General features: G+C 40.3%; 1 protein-coding gene across 1 annotated transcript in view; it reads left to right on the top strand.

Moving 5' to 3' along the window:
- Positions 1 to 287: 287 nt before the first annotated feature.
- The window catches only part of LOC136863813 (HEAT repeat-containing protein 6), a 248,820-nt gene continuing 230,489 nt past the window's right edge, over positions 288 to 18,618 (top strand). The window contains exons 1-2 of the mRNA XM_067140151.2: positions 288 to 404; positions 17,262 to 17,504. Coding sequence (XP_066996252.2) covers positions 291 to 404; positions 17,262 to 17,504 — 357 coding nt within the window. The 5' untranslated portion in view covers positions 288 to 290. The remainder of the gene's footprint in view (positions 405 to 17,261; positions 17,505 to 18,618) is intronic.

The raw sequence follows: 18,618 nt of genomic DNA, 5'->3' as shown, positions 1-18,618 counted from the left end.
AATATGGTACTATTTTAATAATTTTAAAATTATTATTCTATCACCCGCGGGAATCTTAAATGTTTTTTAAATGTGGCTGGAGGTTACGGGAGATTTTACGTTTTTACTCGGTGACATGCGTGGGAGTTCTTCGTTGCAAAGGTTGGTAGTGTGTGGGTGGTCGACGCGGTCGGACCGAGTTTGGTTACTTCGTATAGTTGGTTAGTGCGCTGCGGTCTTCGCCTGCAGCAAGTTGCTGGCGGGGTGTTACAATGATGGAAGCGCATGTGACAAGGGTTTCACAGCTAGCGATGCGGCTTATTGCGTTAGTTAACAGACGGAATGAAGCGTATCATGCTGAGATTGAAGCTGTTGTCGACGCTCTTCTGGCTTCAGATTTTCTTCTCACGCCTTCAAATCATCAGGTCAGTTTAAAAGGTTATGTGAACGATCGGTAGGGGCTGATGACAACCTCGAATTTCACTGTTTTCTCTTAACATTTTTTTCTTACGTACAGAATATTGTGAAATAACTCTTAGTTTTGTTAATATAAGACTTAATTTATTGTTAGAGAATGTGTGGCATTGTCACAGTTTATTGTGTTGTGTGGACTGTTGTGAACATTATTGATAGTTCGATTGTTGAGCGTTTTGTAGGCATCCGTGCTATTTAAAACTAATAATGATTTGCCATTGATGCTTTCGCGTCTCATACTTATAGACATGATATAGGCTTTTGGGCTTATGCCGTGTCAAGAAAATAAGATGAAATTTACGTTTCGCAGAGAACTGTGCTCTGCGTCGTCAGAAGAAAATCTCGACCGTCCACGAGAAAGGCTTCTTAAACAATATTCACCTTATTTTCTTGACACGGCATAATCCTAGAAGCCTATATCATGTCTAATAATGATTTGTACCTTCTGTGGAATAACATTTTACTATGTCTCTGTTTTAAGTTCGATCATTGTTGAGCGTTTTGTAGACATTTGTGGTGTTTAAAAAAACAATGATTTGTACCATCTGCGGGATAACATATTACTAGACCTATGTTTCTGATTTAAGTTCGGTTATGATAAGTAGGAAATGTATTTACTGGTGTCTGGTTGAATTTCAAAGGCACGACACTTGATTTTGACGTATCAGTATCAATGTGTACTTCAGCTGTCCTATTGAGGTAGCTGTTCAGAACAGGTCATATAACTCTAACCCGGCACTAGTGACGCTCTTACTGCATACAAGAAGTGTGGCGCCAGGTCACCATGACCCAATGTACTGAATGTGGATGTTTGTTTTGAAATGATGTTTATAATACATTGATATAGGCCTACATTTACAGATGTTTTCAAATTAAAATCAAAACGAAATATGTTTATTAACTAAGCTACAACAACAGTATTAAATCAGAAGGAAATGGGTTGCAAAGTTACACCTATTAGAACTAGCTCAAAAAAAAAAAAAATTAATAATTACCTAAATGCTTGGTTTTCAGAAATACTGTTATAAACGTGTCTTTTCCAGTATCTTATTTAGACAACAGAGCATCCATTTGTGTACATTGCACACACTCATTACATACCAGCTTCCTGTGATTTCTACAAAAACTTGTTGCAAACTGGACACACTAGGCGATTTGGCTGTGCGGTTAGGGGCGTGCGGCTGTGAGCTTGCATCCGGGAGATAGTGGGCTGAATACATTCACAGGTAATCCCTGCCTGTCGTAGAAGGCGACTAAAAGGGTCATGTGGCCATGGTCCCCTCTTTATTTATTTTTATTTATTTATTTATTTATTTATTTATTTATTTAAATTTTTTTTTGAGGGTTAGTTGTAGACCATTTCAAAATTTTTGATGTGCGTGCTGCTCGGAGATGGACCTTTTACGTGTGCTGTTATGCCCAAAAGCCCGCATTTGACCACCCAGGGATCTTGCGGGTGGGAGCGTCATGTAGCCTTGCAGTAGTATCTGCCTGACAACACAGGTCCCCGCACAGCCGAATGCCAGAAGGACATATTATTATTAATTTAAAAAAAAAAAGTCTCTATATTTAGTGCTCTGTACACACTGTGGGGTACATGCTATTGCGGGTGACTGGAGGAAGGGAGTCTTAGTGCTCATTGCCTCAGTCATCCCGTATTAGGCATCGTCCAACATCGGACCTCGGGCAGTACCGGCTATGACCAGGTGGATATTGCCTTGGCAGCTTGGTTCGGCTACAGGACCCCTGATCGGAGTGGGTGGCATTCGGGGAGGATGGTTTCGGATGTGGCTTCGAAACTAAGTCGCCCATCCCAAGGTGGTCCCCCAGTGAAGTTTTTAACTTTTGCTTCCCTGAGAGGTTCAACTCCCTGGGAACATAAGCAGCATGAAGGAATGAGATCCAGCTTCCCTAGGTTTCTGGTTGCTACCAGAACCAATGGGCATGATTTTAAGCTGGTAAAATTGATCCTTTTTTAGTAGACACATTGAAGGCGTCTACGGCGAACTTGAGGTCTCAAGAAAATGCGCAACAGTAGTTAGCTTTTGAAGACTCGTACAGCACTGAAAGTGCAAGCTGATCACTTGCTTAACTGTGACCACTTTGGCGAAATCCCCATCAAGGTGGAGGAGCACAAATCCTTGAATTTGGTTCGCGGAGTCATCTTTCACCGCGACATTGTTTTGAACACTGGCGAAGAATTGATGCAAGACATGAAGAACCGTGGTGTGACACGTCCGGCGCATCACGTGCAAGGTCAACGGTGAAGACGTTGCCACTGGTGCCTTAATTGTCTCTTTCAAGTTGTCAGTGTTACCAGAGAAAGTGAAGGTAACAATTTATAGTTGCAATGTGAGGCCGTACATCCCGCCTTCTATGCGATGCTATCAATGCCAGAGATTCAGACATGTGGTATTTCGTTGTTCGAATCGGTCTGTGTGGTACATGTGGAAGAGTATCTCACGGCATGGAGGAGTGCGCAACTCCGTACAAATGCACTAACTGCTCTGGTCTTCATTCTCCTCGGAATCGGAACTGTCCAACATATCTGAGTGAGAAGAAGATCCAGGAGATCAAAACCCTGGATGGTCTTTCCTACCAGGAAGCGCGCCGTAAGTTTAATTCCACGAATACACCTGCCCGTACACTTGACTACAGCATGATAGCTCAGAGTCTCCCAGGTTCGTCTTTCACGTCATTGTTACCCGTGTTGATCGCTGCGCCCAAGGCGACTGTTGCTCCTCAGAGCAACGTCGCAAAGAGTAAAAGCTCGAAGGAGGGGACCGCCCCACCTTCGACCAACCAGAAGTCTGTGGCGGCTGGCAGTTCTAAGCTCCTGCACTTCCCCTGCGAAAGGGAAATCATACCCTCCATATGGAGGGTATAAGTCTGCGCCAGCAGATACTCCTGCTCCAAAACCTGCACGCTCCCCTATTAGGGGACTTCCCGCCCCCAAAAAGTGTCAAAGTTCTTGGCATCAACCCCGCTGTCTGTCGATGACTGGATGGACATCGCACTGTCATCTACATCTACGGATGTAGATGTCGATAGTGTTTAGGTTCACGAGAATCTTGTTGCTCATAACCTAACACTCCTTTTATAGTCCACACTATGGCACTGTTACAGTGGAATTGTAATGGTTATGACAGGCATCTCGCTGAGCTGCGTCAGCTCATTAGTGAGTATGGGGCAAGTTTAGTCTGTATTCGGGAGACAAACTCCAGACCATGTCATCGTACGGTCTTGTGAAATTCCAGACTATACTCGACAGAACGATATGCGCACTGGGCGTCTCTTGGTGTGGGTATTTTTGTTCGTTCTGATACCTATAGCGAAGAGGTTCCTCTAAGGATCCCGCTGGAAGCAGTTACGGTGCGGGTAGCACTGCCTGTCGTAGCAACAGTGTGTAACATTTATTTTCCACCAGGCCAGCCCTCTAACATAAATGATGTCACTGATCTTACAGATCAGCTTCCACCTCCCTTCCTCTTGTTGGGCGATTTTTAACGTCCATCACCCCATATGGGGCTCTGAGACGACATGACTCAGGGAAGAGAGCTGGAAACATTAGTAACAGAGCTGGATTTATGTATTTTGAACACAGGGGAACCAACTCACTTTACTGTATGTTACGGCACATGTTCTCGCATAGACGTAAGCCTATGCAGCCGAACGTTGGTTCCGCTGTTTCAGTGGAATACACACAATGATCTCTGTGACAGTGACCATTTTCCCATCATCCTTACTTTGTTGAAACAGTGATCCATTGAGGCTTCTCCTCGATGGATTCTGAAACATGCTGATTGGCCAAAGAACACATCACTAGCTGTCTTTAACGATGATCCCAGGCAGACTGTCGGCGAGGAAATAACTTACATCTCCCAAGTTATTCTTGCTGCTGCTGCTGCAGAGTCGATTCCCTCCTCAGGGATGGGACTCCTCGCCGAAAACTCGTTCCTTGGTAGAACGCTGAAATTGCAGCAGCTATCAAAGAACGCCGTCGCGCTCATAAAGGTTATCGTAGGCAGCCTACTGTGGTCAATTTGGTAACACTTAAAAAACTCTGTGCTAAGGCGCAAGTTCTTATTCACCAATGTAAGAAAGCTTCGCGGGAGAGATATGTGTCGTCTATGACGTCACATACTCCATCATCTCAAGTGTGGACTAAACTTCGAAGTATTTCGGGTATCCAAGGATCATCATCTTCTGTACCAGGAATTTCCATTGCAGGCAGTGTCGTCACTGAACCACTCTCGATTCGCTAACTATCTAGCTAGTTATTTCGTGGATGTATCTGGCTCCGGGAATTACCATCACTATTTCCTTGCTCTGAAGCGGGAGGCAGAACATCATCACCTTAATTTTGCCACTCAAGATCGAGGAGACTACAACGTGCCCTGTACGGAGTGGGAACTCCGCAGCGCCTTAGCGTTTTGCAAGGACACGTCTCCTTTACCAGACAATATCCAAAACCAGATGTTGAAACACCTTAGTGAGGATAGTCTACTATATCATCTCCGTATGTTCAACCAAATCTGGATAGAGGCTGATTTTCCATCTCAGTGGCGAGAGGGCATAGTCATTCCTATCCACAAGCCTGACAAAGATCCTAAGTATGCAGGAAGTTACAGACTGATTTGTCTTACAAACTGCCTGTGTAAACTATTTGAGAGGATGGTAAATCGCTGACTTGTGTGGTGTCTGCAGAAACAGACTTTTGTCCGAGTACCAGTGTGGTTTTCGAGCGGCTCACTCGACCACTGACCACTAGGTACGCCTGGAGAGCTCTCTCCCGGATGCGTTTCTCCGCAAACAGCATTTGGTAGCTGTTTTCTTTCAAACAAATGCAAAGAGGATAAGAACTCCACCTAATCAATACTTTATTATTATTATTATTATTGTTATTATTATTATTATTATTATTATTATTATTATTATTATTATTATTGTTATTATTATTAATATTATAATTAATTAATTAATTAATATCAATAAATTAATTATATTAATATTAATATTAGTATTGATTAGGTGGAGTTCTTATCCTCTTTGCATTTGTGTGAATTATCAATACGGATATGAAGCTTATAAATTACGAAGCTGTTCTCTTTGACTTGGAAAAGGCCTATGACACCATATGGCGATATGGTATCCTTTCAGTACTGCATCAATGAAGATTCCGAGGTCATTTGCCGGTATTTATTGCAAATTTTTTGTCCGTCCGTCTTTTCCGTGTCCGAGTAGGGAGGACATATTCGTAATACCATGTTCAGAAAAATGGAGTCCCACGGGGATCAGTTCTTAGTGTCACTGTTCACGATTACCATAAACGGTATTGTTGCTGCTGCTGGTTCGGCTGTAATACCATCGCTATATGTGGACGATTTTGCTCTGCAATATAGCTTGCATAATATGGCAGTCGCAGAGCGACAATTACAGCAATCTAATAGAGAGTGGAGCAGTGGACCTTCGAACATGGCTTTCGGTTTTCCACTGTAAAGACCTCTGTTCTCCACTTTTGTTGCCAACGTACTTTTCACCCTCCTCCTGAACTTTATTTAGTAAATGTCGCTATTCCTGTAGTTGACACTTACCGATTTCTTGGGCTCCTTTTCGATAGTACATTATTGTGGGAGCCACACGTGCAGCAGCTAAAAGTGCAATGCACCAAGAGGCTTAATCTCTTGAAGTTTCTCAGCAGCTCTAGTTGGGGAGCTAACCGCACGGTGCTCCTACGATTCTATAGAGCACATATTTTATCCAGGTTAGACTACAGCTGTGCAGCATATGGCTCAGCAAGACCAAGCGTTTTGCGAGACTGAACAGCATCCACCAACAGCGGGGTTAGGTTGGCGACGGGAGCTTTTCGTACAAGCCCCATAGCTAGCCTGCTCGCTGAATCTGGTGTGCCACCTTTACACCTGAGGCGCCAGCAGCTCCTTCTGTCGTATGCTGCAAATTTGCGACAGATGCCACTTCATGCAAGCTATCCTTGCGTATTCAACAATGGACACCGTCGGCTGTACGCTGCTTGTCCTCGAGCAACGCGGCTGGTTGGAATACGCTTGGATAGCAGTCACAGATTGTTTCACGTACCTTCGGTTCCTTGCCTTGTCAGACAACCAAGTGGGGTACATCCATGGGTAGTACGACGTCCTGAAATAATCCTGGATGTGCACACTGGCCCGAAGGAAAACCCGGACCGTTCAAATTTTTGGAGGCTCTTTCTGTCTGTTCTTGGCCGGTATCCAGGTTCAGTCGTCGTTTACACGGATGGCTTGAGAACAGACACTAACGTGGACTGTGCGTTCATTGTTGACACTGATAGGTTTCTTTTTGCTCTCCCGGAAATCTGTAGTGTGTACACAGCAGAGCTCTATGCTATCTGTGAAGCTCTGTGGTACGCACTGTCTGATGAGCGCCGACACCTTCTTCTTTGTACAGACTCCTTGAGCTCGCTACAGTCTATTGATACCTATTTCCCTCGGCACCCTATGGTGCAACGGATGCAGGACCTGCTGGCCGGGTGTTTGGATTCCGGCACCAGAATCACGTTTCTGTGGTTCTCAAGCGACATTGGTGTAGAGGGGAAAACGAGTTAGCAGATAGGGTTGCCAAGGAGGCAGTAGCACTGCCCCCATTCCCTTACAAGGTTCCAACAAGTGATATTCGCTCTCAGCTGTGACATCTGGTTATGTTCCATTGGGAGATGGTGTGGCAGGCCACTCCTCTTCCAAATAAGCTGAGAGCGATAAAAGGTACAACGAAAGTATGGAGGACTTCCCTTCGGGCCTCTCAGAGGGAAGCAGTGGTATTATGTCGTCTTCGGATCGGCCGTGGTATACTAACACACTCCCATTTATTGAACGGAGAAACCCCTCTGGTGTGTACTTGCGGCGATCATCGTACCGTGGTACACATCCTTACGGAGTGCGTGGACCTGGTCAGTCTGCGCCTTAGTCGAAACCTCCCGCATACCATCTCCCTCGTCCTGCGCGATGACGAGCAGTCCGCAGACCTCTTTATCTGTTTTATGAGGGATAGTGGTCTCTTTTCTCGTGTGTAATTTGTTCTTGTCTTAGTGCATTTTTTGTCGACTGTGCTTTTATCCCATTGACTCTATTTTAGTTCTTGTTGCGTATTTTAATGTGTTATTTTAACTCATAATTTGAATTCTATGTATATAGTCTTACCTCAAATACTGTCCCAAATGTTTAAGTAAATTGACACAACATGGTTAGAGATATTTTAATATCCTAATAACAAGTGTTACATAGATGCATTATGAACCATAACCACAAATGATTATTGAAAATGGCCACCATTTGCACGCACACAGGCCTTAAGTCTTTGTGGCCACTCATCAATGGCATTACGCAACACGTCAACTGGAAATTCTGCTACTGCCTTCTGCGGCTTTAAGCTTTCAATATTGGAAAGTCTTTTCTTGCAAGCCATCCACTGAAGCTTGGACCACAATTTGTAGTCCAAAGGGTGTAAATCTGGACTTGCAGACGGCCAATCTGAAGTGGAAATGAAATCAGGAGCATTTGCCTCCAACCACTGCTGGGTTGCCCATGCCTTGTGCGCTGGGGCCGAGTCCTGCTGAAAGCTCCAGTTCCGTCCATGGAAGAGGGTGTTGAGATTCTTGACCAGTCCCACAAGCACTGTCTCCTGGTACACTTTAGCTGAAGTTTTGACTCCCTTTTCACTGAAATGGAGCTCCGTTGTGTCCTCGAAGCTCACACCCCACCACACCATAACTGATGAGGGATGATGACCCGTCTGGATCCTTGGAGGCCCCCCAGAAATATATTTATTTTTTAAACTAATATCATAAATCACACAACATTTTATGTACATCCTGTGGCTGCTACACTGCCATTGGCTGAAATTAATGGAATATGGCACCATGCACTGTAGGTTTTAACCCCCGGCTGGGAACATTACGGAACAGGTATGTACATTGAGTGCACACATTAAATGGTTTGGTTTCCTTTTGTAGTAATTTACTGCGTACCAAGCACGTCGGCCATGTGGTTAGAGGTGTGTAGCTGTGAGCTGGCATTCAGGAGATAGTGGGTTCGAACCCCACTGTTGGCAGCCCTGAAGATTGTTTTCTCTAGTTTCCCATTTTAACACCGGGCAAATGCTGGGGCTGTACCTTATTTAAGGCCACGGCAGCTTCCTTTCCACTCCTAGCCCTTTCCTGTCCCGTCCCGTTATCGCCATAAGCCAGAGCGCACACTTCTTGGACATGGGACAGGGGACACGACTGAAGTAACTTGTCTTGTCCCGTGTCCTATGGGCCACGTACATGCACATCTGTGGGTCATTGGTCAAGATGTCCTCTAGTGATGTGGAAGGCTTGTTGTTGCTTCGGAAATCATGAATAAAACGAGTGACTAGAAGAAAAAGGAGATTTTGGGTCAACCCATATAATGTGGACTGCCAAGAGAATGGTGCTTTTGTGGTGGCTAAGAGACTTAATGAAGATCCTTCACAATTTCATACATTTTATAAAATGACTGGGAGACGTTTCAAGAGTTACTGCATATGGTAAAACCACTAATTGAGAAAAAGTACCAAATTCAGGGATCCTATCTACCAGCTGAAAGATTATTGATAACACTCGCGTAAGGTTAACACGGATTGATTTTGGTTGTCCATGAATACATTAAACAGATCTATACACGTTTCTTCAGCATAAGTAGGTGTAGTATGTTGCTGCTTGCGGTAAAGTGGAAATGAATATGACACTGGTAAATATTACATTTTTAGGCAAAACCGCATTTCCGATCATTTATTCATATTATTCCGCACAATGCACGATTGTTCAGGTTGAGAAGAAGTTCAGTCATCGTCATTTGGTGATACTATTATCACATTTTGAGATGTCTAAGACCGAGATGTCTGTAAATTCCATATTTCACTCGGTGAATTGAAAACTGAACTTCTGAACAACAACTTATTTTCAGTATTAAGGTCTTTTACCATTTGGAAAAGTGATTTAAAATACAGCAGTCATCTGCCTGGAGTTTAGCCCTCTTTTTGTTAAAGTAGTCAGCAAAGGCTTTTTTACTTGCTTTTTCTTCTGATGATGAATATTTACCTTTCATTTTTTATTTTCGGTATTACCTAAAATCACAGACTCTTTTCTGCTACTAGATGATCTGTCTTCATTAGTAGTAGTATTGTAACTACATTCTCCCGAAAGACCACTTGGATCCGGATGCTCCTGAGTTACACCCTCCTCCTCCTCCTCCTGGCAGTTATTCATATTTCCTGATTGCCTAGAATCACAGATTTATTTGATTTACTTGAAAATTCCGTAGTCTATGCAAAATGTAAAGTCAGTCAACACTTGAATTATTTACAGAATGTGGGCTGTTTACACTCGACAACACTTACCCCCTGGATCTTGTGTATGGCTCCAGAAATTGCAAATACTCGGCAAGATAGTAGGCTTTTCTTAAATGTCGTAAGATTGCATGCCGAATGTTCTTCCATTTATCCTTAGCTTCACGAGCTATAAGAAAAAATAGTCTCCATCAGAATTATTATTATTATTATTATTATTATTATTATTATTATTATTATTATTATTATTATTATTATTATTATTATTATTATTGGTTAGTTTGTTTCTTTTTCAGGTTTCTTGGAAACGGAGGCAGTTCAAATGAGGGGAAACAACAATGGGCAAAATTGTGTTTGAAACTTTCGTTGCCATTTGGGACGCCCTAAATGAAGTGTTCAACATTCGTTCAGCTAACTAATTGATTAGAAACTTACAAGGATAAATAACAACTTCGGTCTATCATGTTTTTCCATTAGTATAGGTCCTATTTTAATTTGGGATAATGATACTGTGAGGTGAATGTGTTCGTTCATCACAACAACTATAACCGTTCATGCTGAATACTTCTCCTATTTCTCGCCAGATATTATCACATATGGACCTGTTTGAATAATCCTTTAATCTGTAATTATACCGCACTTCATGCTTCTCCACTTCTGCTATAAAATTTGTGGTAGTTGTCTCTGCTGAGCTGCACATATTTAAATCACTACACCAAACTCACTTGCGAACTGATGGGACACGTCGTACGAAATGCAACTGGCGATACCTCGATGGGACATGTCCGCTGACACATGGGACGGTCCATGCCCTTGACCGATAAGTGTGCGGGCTTCCTCTTGATTACACGTCCTACATCCACTTGGAACATGTCCTTTCTATTGCATCCCATGTGTCGAGTCCCTTGTCCTATAAGTGTGCGCTCCGCCTAAGACCTATATGTGTCGGTGTGACGTAATCCAACTTGTAAAAAAAAATTATTGCGTCCCCATAAAGATCAAAAGCCATACGATAATGGATTCTCAGTTAAATGCGCTTTTCTGTGGGATGAAGAAGAATATCAATAAGAAGATAGTAGAAAGCCAGGAGAGGATGATAAAGTAGATGGAGTACAGCTAGAAGAAGACAGAAGAAAGCCAGAAGATGATGGAGATGAAGGCGGTAGTTCAAAAGGATGTGGAAGACAGAGAAAGGTTGAGTTGGTTCAATCTTGGAGCTAGTAGTATATTTTTATGCCTTTATTTCAATCCTACATTACCCACAGTAATAGTAGTTATGATCACATTCAATGCTCTCAATTTATTGTGATGCAATATCCACAGTATAGATACCTGACTGATGTTCGGACAATGTGCTATGCCTCATTAGCTGGTGTTCAGGTTATTTTTAGTTGCATTATGCACAGATTATTCGTAATTATCAGATATCACTGGCATATCCTGAACAGGTTCCTTCCAAAAGACATTGTTTTATGCAGGCATGTTTAAATCCTTTGAAATGTATCTGAAGCCAGTAGTCTTTGTCCAGGAAATCATTGTTTGTATAAGCATCAAGCTGCTCATGGATGACTTCTTGCTTCTCTGTAGAGTAATGTCATATTAACAAACTCACTGCCTTACACACTGTGTTTGCCTGTACAGATATGGCTTGAATGTACAGACACTATCCCATACTTGGGTCACCAAAAACTTTTGACTTGAAAATGTAACATTAAACTACTAGCGAAAATAAAATTGATATGCAGATTTGCCTTGTTGCAATGACCACAATGCATTCAATCATGCCGCTCTTAAACCGTGGTAGTGGTAACCATTCCTAGTGAGTGGAATATCAACCTATTACTTGATTAAATGCATCCAGCATTATGCTGACACAAAATGCATTTGTCTGCGGCCAGTGTTTAGGTTGCAGTATTTATTATGACTTCAATTTAAGGATACTTGACAGAAATGTCAAATCTTCATAAACGATGCTAACTCCAGTACAGAATGAAAACGAAGAAAGTAAAGGAGAATTCAAACCCTTACTGCTCAAAGTAGCCAGTTATATCTACTGTGCATAATTCCACACAGCTGCTTACAGTGTACAGGTTTATGCACTTGTATTCACTAGGGGACCAGTCATTTTGAAAAGTTACTCGTGTGTTATAGCATTATGACCCAATTTTAAGCCTTTATTTAACATTTTATAACTGTTAGGCTCTTTAGGAAGAACCTGACAGTTCTAAATTGACTGAGTCAAAACTGAAAAGAGATGGCTTCAGATATCATAAAGCTTATTGAACACTGTAAACAGTTACAAGAAATGGACAAGAGAGTCCACCTCTTCAGTATAATACAGTAATTGTATTGTAAATAGCCAGTGTGAGATTTTCATTGACATCTTTGTTGGTATATAATAATTTAGCTTGCATATGATAAAACTTCATGTAAAATTCCATATTGACGTTGCCGTTCATTTATTAACCCTTCGAGCCGGTATTAAGAGTTGGCCAAGTTTTATCCTACAGCGGTAGTAAATTTTAGCAAAATATCACAATTTTACATGCTGTCACAAATATTGCTATAACTTTTAAATGACTTGTCCAAAATAAGCGATTACGCAGTTCATATGATGCAGTTGTTGTATCTACATACAAAATGGTGGCATGCAAAGTAAAAAAAAAATGCCTAATTACCTTCTTGTTGGAATAAAATTCGAATCAACAGGTGTCCATGACCACTCGGGTGAGAATTCACTTATATTACTATCATTATATACATCACTTATAATTTCCTGCTGTGCATATTCATCATCACTAACACTTTCATTATCACTCGGATTATTCTCATCACTACTTTCACCTAATATGCATTCGAGAGCTGCATTAGATAAATACAGACCATGCGAGGACGCCGCCATATTGTTTACAACAATTGACGATGATGAAACAAATTTTCTTTATGCCAACACAATGCCGCATTACGGTAGAAGATATTCCCCTGCATAGAATGATACCTTGTGCTGCGAGTCGTGCTAAAAGTTCATGTTGACAACCAACAGATGGCACGCAGGTGTACATCCGAAATATCACTATCCTAGTCCATACAGGTATACGTCAAACCGCTCCTGGCTTATGTTTTGTAGGTCCGTACACGTCAAACCTACTTGAGCGGTTAAGAGATGTACAAATAGTGATACAGTAGATCACTAAGTTAACGACACATATAAAAATTTGTAAGTCATATTAAAAAGGTAGTACATGTTTTGTCCCTCTGTGGGACATCTTCAGCTACAGATTACATTACTGAATTATACATAATTAAAATAACATTGTGTTACAAATTGAAGTGGAGAATTTAAGAACCCCTCTGTATTTCTTAAAAAGCATTGAGTAACTAGATGGTCGACAACGCCTCAATTAAATGCAGTACTTTTACAATATGCTGTTATATTATGTGAGCACACTAAAAAACTTTTGAGTTCAACTGTTATTCTTAATATAATTATACATACTGTATATAATATATATAATTATTAATAATATGTTAAAATCACATTAAAATGGCCAGTTATCGAGCTTGATAAGTGCAGTCTCTTAAGTGCGGCCAGTATCCAGTATTCAGGAGATAGTGGGTTCAAACCCCACTGACAGCAGCCCTGAAGATGAATTTCTGTGGTTTCCCATTTTCACACCAGGCAAATATTGGCTGGGGCTAAACCTTAAGGCCATGGGTGCTTCCTTCCCAATTCTCGCCCTTTCCTGTCCCATCATCGTCATAAGACCTATCTATGTTGGTGTGATGTAAAGCAACTTGCAAGAAATCAGCTTCATTTCCCGTATCGAATCTTATACAAAAAATTAATTTACAATTGCACCTAATTGGTACTTTATTTCTTGCAATCAAATCTTATTTACTTTTAAATTAATAAAATAAACTTCCACGTGTTTGATGCTATATATTTGCTTTAAGCAAATTAATTATTTGTAGAACATGTTTCATTCCTTACGAACATCTTCAGCCACATAACATTGCTTAGGTGAAATTACATAGAATTATCTTCTAAAAACCATCTTAAAATAGTACCTTTGTTATGCCTAAAACAAAACTAATTTAAAAAGAGAAAAATAATTAAAATAGGTGGGGAGGGTTGAATGTGGTGATGAAGTGTGAAGGGAAGATGGATGTGCTCATGTTCAAACTTAATTTAAAACAATTTCCTATTCACTTAAATGGATGTTAAAATTTTAAGTATATAGCACTTTTGTTCATTGCTGATGTGTATGGTTTTCTTAGTCGTTCATTTTTAAAAAAGTTTTTGAAAAGGACGTTTTCGTGTCGATGTTATGTGTTAATTAGAAAACTGTTGTATTCAGCTGCTCTTCTTTTCCAAAGTGAGTATTGTCGTTTAATTTAACTTGGTGAAATTGGATCCCTTGAATTTTTGTTTATTAAGTGATCCTCTGAAGCTGATTGCTGAGTTCCAAAACAGCCTGCCTGAATATTGGTGGAAAGTAGCTGGGGAGTTTAATAACTTTGCACATGGTATATGATTGTTGTGTCAACTACGTCTACTTGCTACAGCAAGGCAAATTGTAAAGTTAACTATCGACATGAGAAAAAGTTGTGAAGGAACGTAATGTATGGAGGAAGGACTCTCTTTACATTGGATGCTTAATACTCATATCACAGTCAGAAGAAAACTAGATGTGGAGGCCTACAGTGTCGGAACCCGATACTTGGCTTTCTTTTATACCGGAAGGAAGAGATCGAATCAAGATGAGCAATAATACAAAACAGTATTAAACTGTCAAGTGCTACAGAGAGCAAGGGAGCGAGTATATCACAACGAGCCACTGACGGAGAAGCACGTCCACTTATGCGCCTTAGTATATGGGGAGCAACATAAGGGGTGGACAAAGAATATAATCATGCACTTGCTAAATAATTATCCCATCAACAATGGGTACTTCAGCTAGTTTCAAATAAAAGAATGAGTAATTTTTTTGCCACTTATATACTGGTTCAGAATTTGATTCTTGTAATATTTCAATAGGCCTAGCTGATTGTAATTCATATGAGACCACTACTAGGGGCTCAAACCAAATGTTTTACAACTGCACTACTTTTTGAAAACATAAATGCTAGCAAAGAGCCATGGATATGACAAAAGATGCAAGTCGCATCCAGACATTCAAAGTCAAATTTTTGAGGAGGGTGGTTCAGAAAACAAAAAAGCACAGAGTTGTACATGAAGACTTGAGAGAAACAAAGTGGAGAAGTTGAATGATAACATAGGGAGGAACAGGTTGTGATCATTCGGACACACTAAACAGATGAGCAATGAAATTATAACAAAACAGGTTTTGGAACTGCAGCTGGAGGGAAAGAGAGGTTGACCAAGAACAAGGTGGATGGATTTAGTGAAGAACAGCCTTAGAAAATGTAACATGAATTGGACCAGAGTATTGATTGAGGAGAGGGGAACGACCGAAAAGATCAAAGAGGAACCATATTAGCCCCAACCTGGAATGAACTGGGAAATGATATTTGAGGCTGATTTTGTGAATCCCTTCCGTTTCATTTCGGACTTTATGTTAACTCTTGAATTGAAATGCTGGGCTGGTGTCTCAGACTATAGAAGTGCTTGCCTCCTGAGTCTGAGTTTGCAAGTTTGATCCCAGCTCAGTCTGATGGTATTTAAAGGTGCTGAGATACGCCAGCCTCAAGTCAGTAGATTTATCAACACGTAAAAGACTCCTGCAGTAAAAAATTATTTCAAAAGCTATAAAAGTAATTAATGAGATGTGTGACAGGTTTTGTAGAAAAGAAAAGAGAAAAATGTGTTGTATTTGGACTGGTGGTCTTATAGGAGACAGTCGTTTGGAAATATAACTATTATTAATATTACTAAATTATAAAGGGTTTGCTTTCATTATTGTTGGGTGATATTTTATAACATTGTGAAATTTTCATGACTTGGACTTTCGGAACAGGGGGGCGGTTGTCTGCCCCTGTCGATTCTAGAAGCATGTTCTAGTTGTGTACTAGTTTCGTAAGATGGAAAGTTCTCGATAAGTATTTCCATAGGAGAAAATAACAGGGTTTTTGATTGGTGAATCTGAGTGGCGAGAGGTAAGCTTCTGTGGCCTGACTGGTTACCTGGTGATTGGACCGGGGCCAGCTTTGCCCTAGTCGAGAGAGGGAGGAAAACTTTCGACGTCTTTCGCTTCTTGCTGGTCTAGCGAGCAGACGCACTTTGGCGATCCTCTCACCCGGGATGGCCTGCTCTGTTGGTTTCATTTCCACCTTAATTTAAATTCAATGTTTGCTTTTCTTTTCATGTAGGAGTTTACCCCTACTCGCCCAGACTTGCCACTCAATCATTAAGATGCCTTGGCATTTCAGCTGGGCCCGACTGATTTTGGAGGCAATTCCCCTTTTCTTTTGGTTTTGTGAACAGTGTAATTGATAAGTAAAATTTATTTCCCTCGGGGTTTGCCTCCAGTAACTTTGTACCACTTGATGTACGTTAATTTTTTCCCTGCTCCACACCAGAAATGTTTTTGGTGTGGTAGTAACTCAAGCTAGCCTCTGCAACAAGTTTCATCATTTCTGGTTTTCCTCTTGCGTCCATTATGTAGTGCAATTATCTGAAAGCGCCGTTAACTTTCACTTAATATTGTAAATTTTTTATCATATGGTTCCCATTACCTTTAATCGTTGTATTATCGAAGTTGCATTATCTTAATGTATCCCTTTCCTTTAGCCTCTTTTTAAGGGAATAGCCCTTGGTAAATTGCATCTAAACTCATTGTTTTGGGGTATGACAACCTGATTTTATTGGATTGTTGAAATTTATTTGCAACGTTAATTTTGGAAAAAATATCTACAGATTAAGGGATCACCGTTGTTTTTTTTTTTTAAATCCGCAACGCACGTCTCCCCATGTCCCTGGTAGGGTTCCCACGCCTGCTCCACATCCTTCCTTTTAGTTGTCAAGTTGATTAACCTGATGTTCAATTTTTTATCTCTTGATGGAGTTTCATCTGGTGCATTTGGTTTGTCTTACAGGTGTCCAAATTCCATGTAATTTAAGTTTTATTATAATTATTTCTTTACCATGTGTCGTGTAACTGCGTGTATCGGTTACAAGATGTAAAACCAATAACATTGTTATGAATCTGAGATGTGGTGAATGGCATGGCAACTTAAAACTTTTGAGCATACCAGTGTTAAACATCTGTTCCTTGAAGTGGTCTTTCTTGTTTTATGATAGAGATTTACATAAGTGTGTCAGTGTTTTATTTCACTTTCATTTGAAGAATCGAGAATATGAAAATTTCTGTTGTTGTTTGATATACAAATACTTTTAATTATTTTATGGTTATACTATGGCAATTATTAATCTTGATTTAATTTATAATATGGTGCATATTGCTCATTCAGATTAATCTCTTTTCCAGCTGATGATGAATACTATATCATGCATTACTGAGGAAGTGCAACCAACTGATGGATTTCTAGCTACAAAATGTTCTCAGCTCATCACCAAGTTGGGGAAATTATGTGTCCTCCCTCCAGACAGAACTGTGATTGATGGTATTAGATGGTGCATTAGGGTACTTCGAGAATGTACGAGCATAAATGTACTGCATATTCTCGGTGCTCTGGAGGTACTCTTTAGAGCAAACGGCAATTTAATTCAGGTAATTTGTACATGTTCTTAATGGTATGGACTACTATTAGTAATATATATACAGTAAAATAACTTGTCCTGACTGACTGACTGACTGATTCATCATCGCCGAGCCAAAACTACTGAAATTTTGGGGATGCATTCATATTAAAATGTAGGTGCTGGCTAGGGGAGAATTTTTGGATATTCTGTCGCTAAGGGGGTGAAAAGGGGGAGGAGGGTGAATTTTAAAGATGAGGATATCTATATCTCAAAAACTTAAAAGTTTACAGACGTAAAAATTGGTTCTTGGAATCTCTTAAAAAATAAAGAAACACCTAATTTTTGTTTTAGGAAAATTGCATTAAGGGGGGTGGAAAAAAAAAGGGGGAAAGGGGGTTGAACAACTTTTATGAGGAGCCTTATATCTCAAAAACTGAAGATGTTACAGACATGAAAATTGAAATTTGGAATCTCCTTTGAAAATAAAGAAACATATATTTTTGTGTTTTTGGATAATCTGATGAATAGGGGGTGGACAGGAGTGATAAACGGGGTGAATTTTAAAAAAGACTATATCTGCAAATTATCTCAGACACGTAACATATTACAGATTTGAAAAGTTGTATTTGGAATTTCCTGTAAATGTAAAGAAACATAGGCTACATTTTTTTGGCGGGGGGGTGGGAATCCACTTGAGAGGAACTGAAAAAGGGGGTGAATATTTAAAATTAGCATATCTACAGTATATCTCAAAAACTTAACATGTTGCAGCCGTGAAAATTGGTATTTGGAGTCACCTTTAAAAATAATGAAACATGTATTCTTTGGTTTTGGCAAAAAGCCCTTAACGGAGGGGGGTGAAAGAATTGAAAAATTAGATGAATTATTTGTATGAGAATATATATATATATAATCTAAAGATGTTACAAACACAAACATGCAGACTGGTATTTGGAATCTCCTTTAAAAATAAATGCGCATTTGGTGGGGGAATCAACTTGGTAGGGGTGGGTGGGATGAGAACAGAGATGAATTCCTTTTACGAGGATACATCTATCTCAAAAACTGAAGATGTTACAGTCGTGATAATTGGTTTCAGGTAGCTCTTTTAAAGAAACGGGTACTGTTTGTTTTTGGAAAAC

Source organism: Anabrus simplex, chromosome 2, assembly GCF_040414725.1.
Source record: "Anabrus simplex isolate iqAnaSimp1 chromosome 2, ASM4041472v1, whole genome shotgun sequence".
Taxonomy (NCBI): Eukaryota; Metazoa; Arthropoda; class Insecta; order Orthoptera; family Tettigoniidae; genus Anabrus; species Anabrus simplex.
The sequence above is the reverse complement of the archived record's forward strand: the minus strand, read 5'-3'. Positions and strand labels throughout refer to the sequence as shown.